Source organism: Gossypium hirsutum, chromosome D13 (genome assembly GCF_007990345.1).
Source record: "Gossypium hirsutum isolate 1008001.06 chromosome D13, Gossypium_hirsutum_v2.1, whole genome shotgun sequence".
NCBI lineage: Eukaryota > Viridiplantae > Streptophyta > Magnoliopsida > Malvales > Malvaceae > Gossypium > Gossypium hirsutum.
The window spans coordinates 63,955,686-63,970,708 of NC_053449.1; the positions used below are offsets into that span (position 1 = coordinate 63,955,686).

Here is a 15,023-nt window from a genome sequence, read left to right on the forward strand (position 1 = left end):
ATATTTTTTAATCCTCTAATTTTATTTTTAAAATTTTTGGTGATTTTTCAAAGTTAACATACTGTTGCTGTCCAAAACTATTTTAGTGCAATATATTAATTACTAAGTTTATAACACCCTTATTTCCTTTATCTACAATATTTCCCATCACTTTCTCTTATTTCCCTTAATTAACATATCAAGAACATAGAACCATATATAAGAAAACTCTACTTTAACATCATTTTCATGCTTTTGATATTACCTTATATAAGAAAACTCTACTTAAAATATATTGAAATCTTAAAGTTCTTACCTTGTCCTATTGATTTCAATATTTAACTTGATTTTCTCTCTCCTCCAGCTTCTATTTCTTGAATCTAACTTGATATTTCAGCTCCCCAAAGTCTCCTTATTATTTTTCTCTCTTGGTAACCATAGAAATTCTTTTGATTTCTAGGTGAAAATGGTGAATTTTTGGTAGAATGACCAAATTGTAAATAAAGCAAAATTTTCTTTCTTTCTCTTGTTTTCTCACGTTGGTGCATGGGAAAATGGGTGGGATGGTGACTTTTCATCTTTCTTTCCACATATATATGCTAAATAAAATAATAAAATATTATTAAAAAATCAAATCAAGATATTATAAACTAATATTTATTTATTTAATCTAAAATATCACTAACATTATCATTGCCTTCTAGATTTCTCTCTCCTTTTAATTGACCATTTTGCCCTTTATGATCTTTTAAAATTTCATCATTGGGTCATCACTTAATTTGGTAAAATTATGATTTAGTCTCTCATAATTTTTTATCTATTTAATTTGGTCCTAATTCATCCACTTTCCTTAGTTTCTAGATCATTCTACCCTTAAAGTATTTGCAATATTGGTCCTTTAACTTTTTCATATTTACACTTTAAACCCTCAAATTTTAAGTATTTACTCTTGGGCAACAAAAGTTTTTTCACTTTTATAATTTAGTCTTTTCTTGAATTAATATATCATAATATACTTCCCTAACTAAAAATTTCCCTTTTTGTCACTTTATTTCTTTATTTTACTATATCAAGATACTATTTTACTTTCTCACTGTAGAAAATTTTGGGTATTACAATAAGTTATGGAGTCGATCCTACAATATTCAAACTTTTGAATTTGTTATTATTTTGCATGTTTTGCCATGTGAATTTTTAGAATATCTATATAATTAAAAAGTAAAATTTCCACTAAATACAATATTAAACATGTCGAATATTAGGGGTGTTTAAATTTCGGTTAAAGTCGAATTAACTGACTGAACCGATTTAATTCAGTTAATCAATTGATTAACCAATCTAATTCGATCGAAGGTCGATGAATGATTTTTTAGAAGTTCGATTATCGATTAAAAATCAGGTAATTAACCATACTAACTGAACTTAATAATTAATATTATATATCATATGTATTAGTTAGTTCGGTTAGTTCGGCTAATTTAGTCAAATGAACATTGTCATTTTTGTCGGATATGTTTTGTACTTATTCTAACCAAAAAACAAAACACATAAATTTCGGTTAACTAAAATATTTTAGTTCAGTTAACTTTTTAAAAAAATTCAATTTAATTAAATATTAAAAATTAAAAAATTCTATTAATACTAATTTAGTTTGATTATATATCGAACATGTAGAAAATATTTGCCGTATATATAAAGAAAATCATTTCTTTATATTTTATTTTGACTTTTAAAAAAGGAGAGGTTTTTTACTAAAAAAAAAGCTATATATTTTAAAGAAAAAATAATCCCATTTTCTCGAACGGCTCTCTGACTCCGGTCATTGGTCAATCTCTTAGGCCCCGTTCTCCTCTGCTTTTTTTTTTAAACGAGCTTTTGCAACAAAAAGTGCTTTTCTCTTAAAAGCAAGGAAGAACGGCCATCGTTCAAAATTTTTTCCACCATCTGAGAAGTGCTTCTTGGCTGATGGAGAAGTTAAAAATTTCAACTTTTCTTAAGCCAAAAGTCCGTTTGGCTGATAATTTTCCATTTTAACCTGCCTTCTCCCCCAAAAAAGTTTCTTTTCTCTGGTTCTTTTTCACATTTTCACTTTAGCTTACTGCTTTCGATTAGAATTTTCAGGGAAAATTCTGGATTACTGCTTTGCTTTACTCTACTCGGCGGCTGTGGTTTGAGGATTGAGAATCGAGATAAAAGAAATGGAGAAGGGAAACAGGCAAGTAGTTGTTTCAGCATTGCAATTCGCTTGCACCGACGATGTGCCCACCAATCTCGCCACTGCCGAAAGGTTTCTTTTTTTTTTTACTCCTCCTATTACTTCCCATTTGATTAGATTTTCTGGGTCTTTCATTAATTTCGAATTGTATTCTCTGATCAAACCTATATTCTGGATTTGCTTTGCTACTCTTCCACTTTCATCTGTTAAAAAGTCTCTTCATATTGGTTTTGTGGTTTCTTTTAGTTAATTCTTCCTTTAGTCTCTATTTGATTGAGATTTGGAACTGTGGTGTAAATTTTTTGTTTGATTCTTATATGAGAGTGAGCCTATTTACTATGTGGTGAAGAACCGATAAAAGAAAAACAAAGGATATAGAGACTGTTCATGATTATAAATTGTTTTCAAATTTAATTTGGTTTCATTGGAACTGTTCAAGTTCGAACTTTGTTGGGTTTTTAAGCTAATGTTATTACCTTGGTGTTTTTTCGTGCATAGTCACTGTCATGATTCATTTTGAGCAGCAGTAATGCCTCAATTTATTGTTTATTAGCTTATTGGTTTAAAGGTAATCATTTTTTGGCATCTGTTTTCCGATACATGCTTTTTTTTTCCTGTTTTAAAAGAAAAGATTTTAGATGGGACATTTTACTTTAGCTCTTCGTATTTCTTCACCAAATTTGGGATATTTGGTAATCACAATCTACAAATTTTAATATTAGCCTTAATTAGCAATAACTATCACGGTTCTTAATGCTACATTTCCCCTAACCAGTATCTCATCTTTTCTTAGGATACATGTTCATTTTGCCTTATTGTTGTGTTTGATCCTTTCCATTTTGGAGTTTTGCACTTGAACTAAGGAATCTGTTAGCAATCTTGATGCTTATTTTCCTCGGTTCTAGGTCTTTTAGTATTTGGTATGTATTTAGAAATTCTTGAATGCCTCAATTGCTTGCATATACTAATTCCATAGATATTGTCTGCTTGCAGTGTCTAACATACACTGTGTGTGTCCTGAGCAGCTTCTGAAGCATATGTATGAGGTCAATGTGTTATTAGGATTTTTTTCCCTACTTCCTTGGAGTTTCAAAACCCCGTTTTGTTAAACCATAGTCATATAAAGCAAATACTTGAACTGTATTGATCTAACTTTCATCTTTGTATAAGTCACTACTTGTAATTAAGTTATTTTCTGGCTCCTTTTTTTATTGAATCTGTGCTTTATGCGTGGTGCAAATTCGAGGTTAGTGGAGATGAAAATGTAAAGAAATATTGGCTTATAACCATCAAGAGCTAATTGATGATAACACATTTGAGGAAGTTCAGATGTGAGAGGCAAAGACCTCTAAGTGTTGAATAAGAGATGTCACTTAGTAGAGGATGCCGTGTTGGACAGGGAGGGAAAAATAATAAATGGAGCATGATCATGAAATATTATGCATGCAGCTTTCCTCATGTAGTGGGGCATCGTTTGTTTGGCTATGGTTGTCTTTTTCTTTTTTTTGTGTGTGTGTGTAACATACTCTACTGTTACTCTCTAATTTATTGTGATATTTTGCATCATTTTCCCATGCTTTTTGGTAACCTTCTCTTTAGTAACTTAAAATGACTCTCCTCTACACAGGCTGGTTAGGGCCTCTCATGCAAAGGGAGCAAATATCATTCTTATTCAGGTATGTGCTGTTCAATTTTATAAAATTGGGCACTCATAATGTTTTCAGCCTTTTCTTAGAGATGATCTCTCTCTCTCTCTCTCTCTCTCTCTCTCTCTCTCTCTCTCTCTCTCTCTCTCTCTCTCTCTTTTCTATTTTTGGGAGGTATTTCAATTATATTGTGTCTAGTAAATGCTTTTTTAGTCTAAACCAAAATTTTTTCTTTTCTTTTTTTGGCTTTGTTTATTGCTGATGAAATTATTACCACTCCTCAACTCTAATACACTATCTATCTTGCAAATGCTGAACAATATGCTTGAACAGTTAACAAAAACAATTGAATGCATGCCATAACTAAATGATGCTAAGTGGTTGGAAAATAAATTGATACAGAAAAGAAAAATGGAAGGAAAAATTCATACCTCTCAAGAGTTAGAACATAGGAACCAGAAACAGATTGTGATGTTAAATGAAAATCAAGATAAATTTGTACATTAACTGCTTTTAATGAAGAACATAATAAACTATATGAGAATTATTTGCACCCAGTAAATTGATGTAGACAGGGATTTTGAAATTAGTTTGGAAAACAGCTTTTGTTAAGGTAGTGTTGCTACTGAGTCTTCTTAATGGACTGGCGATAGCTCCTTAATGCTACAGTTGCGAAATACTGTCTTTCCAAAATGGAAATTTGAATAGTTCATGACTCTAATTTTAATGTCACTATCTAATTTTGCTTATCTAAATGTTGCCACCTCCAGAAATCATGGAACAAAAGCTTGCTGCACAGCATGTGGAAATGCAGAGACTTGGTACAGAAAACCAGAGAACTGCTGCTACCAATGGGACATTGAGATAGGAACTTGCTGCTGCACAGCATGAGTTGCAGATCTTGCATGCTCAGATAGGAGCTGTAACATCTGAAAGAGAACAACAAATGAGGAGCCTTACGGATAAAATAGTTAAGATGGAAGCAGAACTGCAAGCAGCTGAGCCAGCAGGCACACTCTGATGCTCAGAATTTGGTGCTCTCTTTATGTTATAAGCTGGACATTGTTATAATAGAATGTTCTTTCAATTTTAAAACTGTATGAGCAAAATGAAATGGAATAGGAGTCTAGGATACTGCAAATGAGTAATCACTTTGATAATAAGTATTATTTAATGAAATCTTCTACATATTCATTAATGTTTTTTGTCATTGAGTTTAAGTGGATTATAGGTTCAATTGTATTTATTGTTCTAGAGGCTACACTAGGTATCAACTTTAGCACGATGACTTGTTTAATTATTGGTTATATTCTTATTTCTTTTAATGCTTTGCATGCTCTTGATTACCAATGCTTGCATGCTTTTTGTTTACACATTGTCCAACTTAGAACGGGTGTGGATCTTTATCAGAAATGAAAAAGCATCAGTGCAAGAAAAGCATCAGTATTCACACTGTGAAGCACTTGACTGTAGCAAAACAGACACTGATGGTTTAGCACCCTTTCTCTTTCAATTTTTTTTTCAAATGGTAAATATATGTGTGGCAACAGTGCATTGTAGCTAGTTTTGCTTTATGGTGATGTTTTCATTATAGTGACCATGAAAGCAGTACCATGAAAGCAGTACCATGTGGAATATTTTATCACACTAATTTGGCATATTGCTTGGTTTCTGAGACCCGTTATTTAAATGATTGGAATTGAAGAATTCATCCTAACAATCTTCTTTCCATGAAATATTCTTTTTTGCGTTCTTCATCAGACAGTCTCGACTTTCATTTTCATATACTTATCAAATATAAGTATTGTATTAACCAAATTATTTTCATATGCTTATCAAATATAAGTATTGTATTTGTTGACACCATTTTTTTGATGAAAACGGGGTCGACTTGGGTTTTTAAAAATAAAAACGAAAATGGGAGCCGCCACCAATCTTTTTTGATGAGGTGTGATCGGGTCACCTCGAAAAGTGGTTGTTTTTAATAAACGATTTAATTTTTATTAAAACAAAGATTTTGGTCTATGAAATCCAAAAACAGGTTCGGGAGTCGGTTACGCACGAGGAAGGGTTAGCACCCTCGATACGCCCAAAATTGGTACCTAGTTGATTCCTTAATGTCTTGGTGTCGAAAATTAAAAAACTCAAAAAGAATTTAAAGATACGATCCTTCTTTATGTGTGTTATTTTAAAATTACTCGAATAAATTAAAATGGAAAAATGCCTTCTTATCTCGAAGTAACAAGACGTCACACCCAGTAAGTTAGGACCCGACATCTCATATTTTGAGAGTAAGTTTGCATTTCATTTTTTATTTACACCTCATTTATTTTAATTTTGAAAGGATATTCGATTACTTAAAATCAACGAGGAAAATCGAAACCCAGTAAGTTAGGGCACAATTTTCTCAAATTTTCTAAATATAGAATATTGCCTTTATTTTTTGAAATTTTATGTGTTTGAAATTTAAAAGATATTTTGCTATTTGGGTTTAATGAGAAAATCGAGACCTAGTAAGTTAGGGTACAATTTATCGAATTTCCAAAATACAAAATATTGCCTTAATTTAACTTTTCTTTTTTTGAATAGTTGCGAGTACAATACTCGAACGAGATGGATTTGTTTTATTTAGGAAAAAAATGATAAAGCAATCTAAGTTAGATAACTATGTTGATGCTTAATTTACAATACAAGGACGTGAGCTAACAATGCAATAATAATCGCAGAGTAATGATACATGAATAAAATTACACCAATGGCACACACAATGAAAATAATCACTCAACATACATTATTTAATCATTAGTATTAATAAACAAAGACGAATAAATTAAATAACATATATGTAACTTCAAAATGAGTAGTATAAAGTAAATTAGAATAAATAAATGTAAGATAATTTTTTTAAAAGATAATAAATGAGTCTTAAATAAATAAAAGAAATTTTAAAAAAAAATCAATCATATACAAAACAATTTAAAAATATTATATATGAAAAATTTTAAGATAAATAATAATATATATGCACATATGAAAGCATAAAAAGAATATATAAGAATTCTTGGAATGGATAATAAATAAATTAAGACAAATAGCAAAGTCGAATAAAAGGTACCAAACAATTTTAAAATAATTAACATATAATGCATCTTAAAGGAGATAGTATATATATAAAAAATATGGAATGTCATATAGAAAAGAAAATTTAAGATAATACATATAAACAAAAATGGTTTAATATAAATAATACGTAAAAATAAAATGAAATAAAACTATTTAAATGAAATAATATATACAAAAAAAATTACACAGTTTAGAAAGCAAATAAAAATGAAATCAAAACAAACAAAACTAATAATAATAAACAAAAGCAATTTAAAAGAAAAAAAAAAGAAAGAAATTAAAGAACCAAGGATGAAACTGGAAACGAACAAAAATCTGGGGGGTCGAAACTGTAAATAAATGAAACAGGCTGCAAGGGACTGAACTGAAACACGCTCGAAGCGTGAGGGACCTATAGGGAAATATTCCCCAGCCCTAAACGCAGTGAGAGTCTGCGCATGGTCTAAAGACCAGATTGAAACAGACACAGAATTCGCAGCCCCAAATTAAAAAAATAAAAAGGTCAGATTGCGCTTCAGTGCAAGATGAATGGACCAAATGCGCAAATTACCCTTAGGGCAAGAATGCGCAGATCTCTTCCCCTAAACGGCGCCGTTTTGTTTTTATTATTTAAACAAAAAAAATTTTTGAAACCCTCATTTGCAGCCCCTGTTACAAAAAGAAAAAGAAACTGAAAGCCCTCTCGGCCCCCTCCATTATCCGGCCATGGTCATTGCCGACGAACGGCCGCGCCGCCGCCGCCGAGGCCAAAGGCCGGTGATGAAAAGATGGCCTTTTTAGCCCTCGCTTCGCGGTGTATTCAAGGGTTGGGTTTTCTTGACCCGAGGGTCCGAAAGAAAATGGTTCAATCCCCCTCATTTGAACGCAAATCCGACGACGGTGAAGGACTACCGACGACGGGGCTGTGAATCTCCCTCAGGTAAGTTTTGCTTTCCTTTTTTATTTTCGTTTTTTTAAAAAGAAAAATAATAATAATAAAAAGAAAGAAAAAGAAAGATTAAAAACAGTTTCTGCTTTTTATTTCTATTCGTAAAAATCGGGAAGAAGAGCCCCCCCCCCGTTTTACAAAAAATAGATTTCGGCTTTTAAAGCCAATATATTTTTTCGTTCTTTTTGTTTATTACTTCCCCCATCATTCGCATGCTTTCTTTGCTGTTGTGTTTGTTCTTGTTGCAGATGGTGGGCACGGTGGAGCAGGTGAGGGTGTCAGACGCGTGGGGCGTGGTGGCCAAGGCTGAGGGGCATGATGGCCGACATGGTGGCAGATGAGGAGGCCACGTGAGGCATGCGACGGCCACCTAGGGTTTGCTACTGAATTTTGCTGAAAAATGTTTTAGATTTTGGGCCATTTGGGCTTTAGGGTTTTGATTTGTTTGGGTTTAAATTTTGGGTCAGAGTTTGGGTTTGTAAATGGGCTGTTACTTATTTGAGTTATTTTGTTGGTATGGGCCCGGGCAAAATGGGCTCGTACAGCTGCCCCTCTTTTCTTGTTGTCGTGTAACGAGAACAGAGCAAAGACTAAGAAGGCCAATTTTGCCCGGTCTCACCGAGTCTTGATTTTATGGTGCTTATCTTCTTCAAGTAACCTCATTTCAGTCCACTGCGTCTTCTTGCTTTGATCCACTTCACGGCAACTTCAGATACGCCTTGTAGCTTCAATCTACTTTGTTACGACTCCATGGGGATGAGATTTGTGTTTTTAGTCTGCTCCACTACTGCTTAGGGAGATAAGACTGGATGTGATCTACTCCGCTACTGCTTAGGGGAATAAGATCTGTAATCTTTACTCTATTCCACTGTTGAATGCAGGGAGATAGAGTTATCGGCTTCAATGTACTCCACTGTAGTCAGGGAGGTAAAATCTGCCATTTTCGATCTTCAATCTATTCCACTGCCAAATACAGGGAGATAGAGTCTGTTTTTCAATCCACTTCCTACCAATATAGGAAGGCAGGATCTGCTATCTTCGATCTATTTCACACCAATATATGAATACGAGATCTACTTTCTTCGATCTACTTCACCACTAGTATGGGAAGACAAGATCTGCATCTTGGATCCACTTCCTATCAATATAGGAATATGGGACCTGTTATCTTCGATCTACTTCACGCCAATACATGAAGACAAGATCTGCTTTCTGTGATCTACTTCCTACCAATATAGGAAGACAAGATCTGCATCGTCGATCCACTTTCTACCAATATAGGAAGACCGGACCTGTTATCTTTGATCTACTTCACGCCAATACATGAAGACAAGATCTGCTTTCTTCGATCTGCTTCGCCACCAGTATGGGAAGACAAGATCTGCATCGTCGATCCATTTCCTACCAATATAGGAAGACCGAACCTGTTATCTTTGATCTACTTCACGCCAATACATGAAGACAAGATCTACTTTCTTCGGTCTACTTCCTACCAATATAGGAAGATAGAATCTGCATCTTCGATCTACTTCACGCCAATATATGAAGATAAGATCTGCTTTCTTCGATTTGCTTCGCCACCAGTATGGGAAGACAAGATCTGCATCTTGGATCCACTTCCATCAATATAGAAAGATAGGACCTGCTATCTTCGATCTACTTCACGCCAATACATGAAGACAAGATCTGCTTTCTGCGATCTACTTCGCCACCAATATGGGAAGACAAGATCTGCATCTTGGATCTACTTCCTATCAATATAGGAAGATAGGATCTGCTACCTTCGATCTACTTCACGCCAATACATGAAGACAAGATCTGCTTTCTTCGATCTACTTCGCCACCAATATGGGAGGACAAGATCTGCATCTTGGATCCACTTCCTATCAATATAGGAAGATAGGACCTGCTATCTTCGATCTACTTCACGCTAATACATGAAGACAAGATCTGCTTTCTGCGATCTACTTCGCCACCAATATGGGAAGACAAGATCTGCATCTTCGATCCACTTCCTACCAATATAGGAAGATAGGATCTGCTACCTTCGATCTACTTCACGCCAATACATGAAGACAAGATCTGCTTTAATGACTTCAATCCATCCCATTGCAACTTCAAGGGTATAGGATCTGTTTCTTTGATCTGTTCTCTGGGGAACATGACCTGTAAAATCCATTTTATGGACCTATTTATGCCTAGTGTTTAGGATGACATGATCAGAATAAATCAAATGCTCCTAACTAGATGTGTATGAATGATTTTTGCATGAATGTAGAATGTCATGAGAATGATCCTTTTTTTAATGTTTGGGTTATCGTTCCTCTTTGTTTGTCAAGGTTCTATCACTGATGTTTTCCAGTTCAGCAAGTATCTTTGACAGAAGATTCAAAGAAATAGTCTCAATTTAGACTATCCTTTCTCAAATGTTTCCAACCCTTAGGTTTGGTTAGTTCTAAACAATAGTCATGTTTCAGGTCCTTGTATTATTTAGAAACTTTCAGAGTAATATCCAGAACTCCTTCTGCATGAGTATTGTCAGTCCATTAATCGTTATTTCAATGAAAAATGCTTGAAAAAGATTATCAAAATGGACAAAATGAAATTTTGTTGAGAGCAAAGCTCTAAACAAACAAATCAATCAAGATAGCAAATTTTGCTGAGATACGTGATGAATAAGATGAAAAAGATTATCACAATGGATAAGATGAAAATTTGTTGAGAGCAAAGCTCTAAATGAACAAATTAATCAAGATAGCAAATTTTGCTAGAATACAAAATGAGAATAAATTAATCAAGATGATGTATTTTGTTAAAAATACAAAAAATGAATAAAATGGAAATAGGTGCCCCAGATATCGTAGCATGAGCTTCTCTGCCCCAAACTTCTTAAGGACCCTTTTGAACTTGATATGTGTTTAGAAGTCCTAGAAGGCTTTGTTGATGCCCCAAGATGTAGCATCTCTCCTTCTTATTAATTCAGAAAGGGCAAGACTACCGCATGCTCCACCTTTGAACAAAATTTGAACTACCCATTCATGGGTTTTCAATTCAAAACCCTTTGGTCTCAAGGCGCCTTTTGCGGGTTTTCACCTTGGCCTCTCCTTTTTCTTTTTCTTTTTTCTTTTCTTTTTTCATTTTTTCATTTTTCTTTTCGTTTTTTTTCAAGTGAAGTATTTATTTCTTGAATCAGAATTCTTGAGATTAGGCAGGTTCTTGCCATCCATCCTGTCAATATCAACGCTTTTTCAGATAAGGCCTTCCACATAAGGTCCTTTCCAGTTCGGCATCCATTTTCTTCTGAAGTCCTTTTGTATGGCAAGAATATTCTTCGATATCAGGTCCCCTTCTTGGAATTCTCTGGGGCGAACTTTTTTTGGTGAGCTCGCGTATTTTATTTTTGGTACTTTTGACCAAGACGGATAACTTTGAATTTTTCCTCTTCAATCAAATTTAACTGATCATATCGGGCTTGGATTTGCTTCATCCAGATTCAGCTCTGACAAGACTTGAAGGGTAGAAATATCAACTTTGATGGGTAAAACTACCTCTATTCCATATACTAGTGAGAACTGAGTTGCTCCAGTAGAGGTTTTTCTTTTATTTGGTTTTTTTTGGTTTTTTTTTTGCTTTTTATTTTCTCGTTTTTTTTTACTTTTTTTTGTCTTTTTTTCCCCCACTGAACTGTTCATTTTGAGGCGATATAGTGTTAATCTTGAACAGACTGCAAACTTCTGATGTCGTGCGGTTGTTCAAATTCAATGCATTGTCTAATATGATCCCCTTTTGGCATTCCATATTCACATATGATTTTTCAAGAAATTTGCCGAGTGTCGACTTTATGATATTGGCATATGAAACAACCTCTACCCACTTGATAAAGTAATCGACGAACACAAAGATGAATCGATGACCGCCAAAAGCTCTTGGTGAGGTCGGCCCAATGACATCCATGCCCCTCATAGAGAAAGTCAATGGAAAAGTCATAACATGAAGAGATAAATGAAGCACATAAATCTTGTCTCTGTAAATTTGACCCTTGTGGCGTTTCTTGGTATAACTGGTGCAATCCCCTTCCATGGTGGATCAGCAATACCCGTATCTCATAATTTACTTGGTCATTGCAAAATCAATGCATGTGTTCCTCAAACATCTTATGGACATTTTCTAATATTTCTTATTCTCAACAGCATCCATATGTCTTAGCAGATTATGCATATCTTGATCATACGAAAACATCTTTAAATTCTTAGAGTAACTTAATGACATCTCGCTTTGTCTTTGCAGTGATACATGCTCGGATCTTTACCTATTTCTTTTCTCCTAAGCCCACAATCTCCGCTGATTTTTTTTTTGTAAGGTAGGATCTGTTTCGACTTGTTCTACCATCCTTAATAAATCAGGAGATAAACTACTGTCTCGGTCGTCTTCAAAGTCCTGAGGTACCTCTGGACACATATCTTACTCAAAAGGAGATTCTGAGTCAATAGCAGTGTCGCTCATATCATTGATATCTGGAGACTTATTCTAGGGACGAAGGAAGTCTCAAAGAGCAAATGAATCAAAGGGTAATTATCTGTGTAGTATGAGTATGAATGAAATGGAAGGAACAAAAGAATGTTTTCCAAAACCAGACACAAAGATGCATTTTATTGAAATAAAAAATAGTGGAAATGTGCCTTTTTCACAAAAGGAATTTTCTATTGCTCCCAGGCTTAGAACAATAAGAGTGTTCCAAATATTACTCTGAAATAGTCCTAAAAATTACAAGAATTTCCTTCACAGTCCAGTTGTTTAGAACGCCTTTAGGGATGTAGAAACAAATTCCTGATAGGTTTTTTAGTTTTTTAGTTCCTTCTTCAAAGGCACAAACACCTTTCCTTTCCATACCATCGATATCTTCAGAGAATTCCAAATCTTCATCATCTATCTGGCTCTGTACTAGAGTTCTGAACTCAATGCACTTTTGGATTTTAAGAAATTTATTGTATGCAATGAAACGTAATGTTGATGCATGAATGCGTATTTTTAGATTTTAAGAAATTTATTGTATGCAATGAAACGTAATGTTGATGCATGAATGCATATTTTTGGATTTTAAGAAATTTATTGTATGCAATAAAATGTAATGTTGATGCATGAAAAGATACGTGCGATGAAATGTAATGCAGATGCATGAATGAAGAAAGAGACGTTGATTCTTGGTTCAATTTTATTAGAACAACTTTACTAGGAAACAAATCTCTTTACATAAAGCGGATATATACGGCTTTGCCCTCATATACGGAGACATTCAATTCTCTTCTTCATTCGAGCGTTAAGATAAATCTTACGAACTTTTCAAAAGAGCGTCTCTTTTATCTTCTTTTTGCTTGATCCGGGCCGCGACTCGTTGCTCACTCAACCTCGTGGTGTTCGTTGGCTTCTCTTTTAAGAAAGTTCAGCAGCTCTCAAATAATCTTTGTCATCTTGAATTCTCAGGCAACGGAGCAATGGTTGTGTAGTCCTCCATTAAATTACCATCCTTCTCTTATCATGTTTTCTTGGACCATATTCGGACAACCGTATTATTATCCACTTTATCAAGAAACCCATTTCCTTATGACAAGCTCTCTATTTTAACAACCGAACGTGAATCAACACCTCTTTTTATGATGAAAATGCAATGCAATCATAAAAAAAGAAAACAAGTTAGTACAAAGCAAAAGCAAGCAAGAATAAATGGAACACCTATTCGAGTGAATACTAAGGGTTCGAAGTGGTTCTACCTAGGGTGGGCTCCTAAGGTTCACTACATGTTGTTTGGTTCTAAAGCGAGGGTACCCAAACCGGCAGATTCCTCGATCCTCACCATTATAGGCTCATACGGACTGAGTTCAGTTCAGGGGAATACATTTCCTTATGGCCATGCGGAGATGAAAATCTCACGAAGACATAGGTATGGATGTATCCCGAAAGCGATTCACTATCCCATGCGGAGGTGAAAACCTCACGAAGGCGTAGTTTCTCACTCCCACTTAAAAGGGTATGACCAGCGGTCATGCAATGCAATGTGCAGAGGTATAAAATAAAATACAGAACACGATAAAAAAATATAACTCAAAACAAAAGAGATGCAATGAGAGGATCGTAAATTTAAATCGAATTTTTCACTTTCGACAAAAAGACAAGAAATAATCAACACGTGGCTTGACTCTCTTATTTTCCCCAGCGGAGTCGCCAAGCTGTTGACACCATTTTTTGGTGAAAACGGGGTCGACTTGGGTTTTAAAAAATAAAAACGAAAATGGGAGCCGCCACCAATCTTTTTTTATGAGGTGTGATCGGGTCACCTCGAAAAGTGGTTGTTTTTAATAAACGATTTAATTTTTATTAAAACAAAGATTTTGGTCTATGAAATCCAAAAACAGGTTCGGGAGTCGGTTACGCACGAGGAAGGGTTAGCACCCTCGATACGCCCAAAATTGGTACCTAGTTGATTCCTTAATGTCTTGGTGTCGAAAATTAAAAAACTCAAAAAGAATTTAAAGATACGATCCTTCTTTATGTGTGTTATTTTAAAATTACTCGAATAAATCAAAATGGAAAAATGCCTTCTTATCTCGAAGTAACAAGACGTCACACCCAGTAAGTTAGGACCCGACATCTCATATTTTGAGAGTAAGTTTGCATTTCATTTTTTATTTACACCTCATTTATTTTAATTTTGAAAGGATATTCGATTACTTAGAATCAACGAGGAAAATCGAAACCCAGTAAGTTAGGGCACAATTTTCTCAAATTTTCTAAATATAGAATATTGCCTTTATTTTTTGAAATTTTATGTGTTTGAAATTTAAAAGATATTTTGCTATTTGGGTTTAATGAGAAAATCGAGACCTAGTAAGTTAGGGTACAATTTATCGAATTTCCAAAATGCAAAATATTGCCTTAGATATTGAAAGTTTAAAAGGGTATTTGGTCATTTGGTCGAACGAGAAATCGAAACCCAGCACGTTAGGGCACGTTTTCTCGAATTTTCCAAACGCAAAATATTGCCTTAATTTAACTTTTCTTTTTTTGAATAGTTGCGAGTACAATACTCGAACGAGATGGATTTGTTTTATTTAGGAAAAAAATGATAAAGCAATCT

The 15,023-nt window shown here is 34.2% G+C and overlaps 1 protein-coding gene across 1 annotated transcript; it reads left to right on the top strand.

Moving 5' to 3' along the window:
* Positions 1–1,743: 1,743 nt before the first annotated feature.
* Positions 1,744–5,038, top strand: LOC107939462 (N-carbamoylputrescine amidase). The gene is made up of 3 exons (XM_016872834.2): positions 1,744–2,266; positions 3,822–3,870; positions 4,611–5,038. The coding sequence occupies exons 1-3, from the start codon at positions 2,178–2,180 to the stop codon at positions 4,701–4,703; spliced, it is 231 nt and encodes a 76-aa protein (XP_016728323.2). The 5' UTR covers positions 1,744–2,177; the 3' UTR covers positions 4,704–5,038.
* Positions 5,039–15,023: the final 9,985 nt, after the last annotated feature.

Excerpts from the sequence above, each read along its gene's own strand:
- LOC107939462 (XM_016872834.2), top strand. The coding sequence starts at position 2,178 with ATGGAGAAGGGAAACAGGCAAGTAGTTGTTTCAGCATTGCAATTCGCT. Across the intron at positions 2,267-3,821 it reads AATCTCGCCACTGCCGAAAG|GCTGGTTAGGGCCTCTCATG; the intron begins GTTTCTTTTTTT and ends TCCTCTACACAG. Across the intron at positions 3,871-4,610 it reads CAAATATCATTCTTATTCAG|AAATCATGGAACAAAAGCTT; the intron begins GTATGTGCTGTT and ends TGCCACCTCCAG.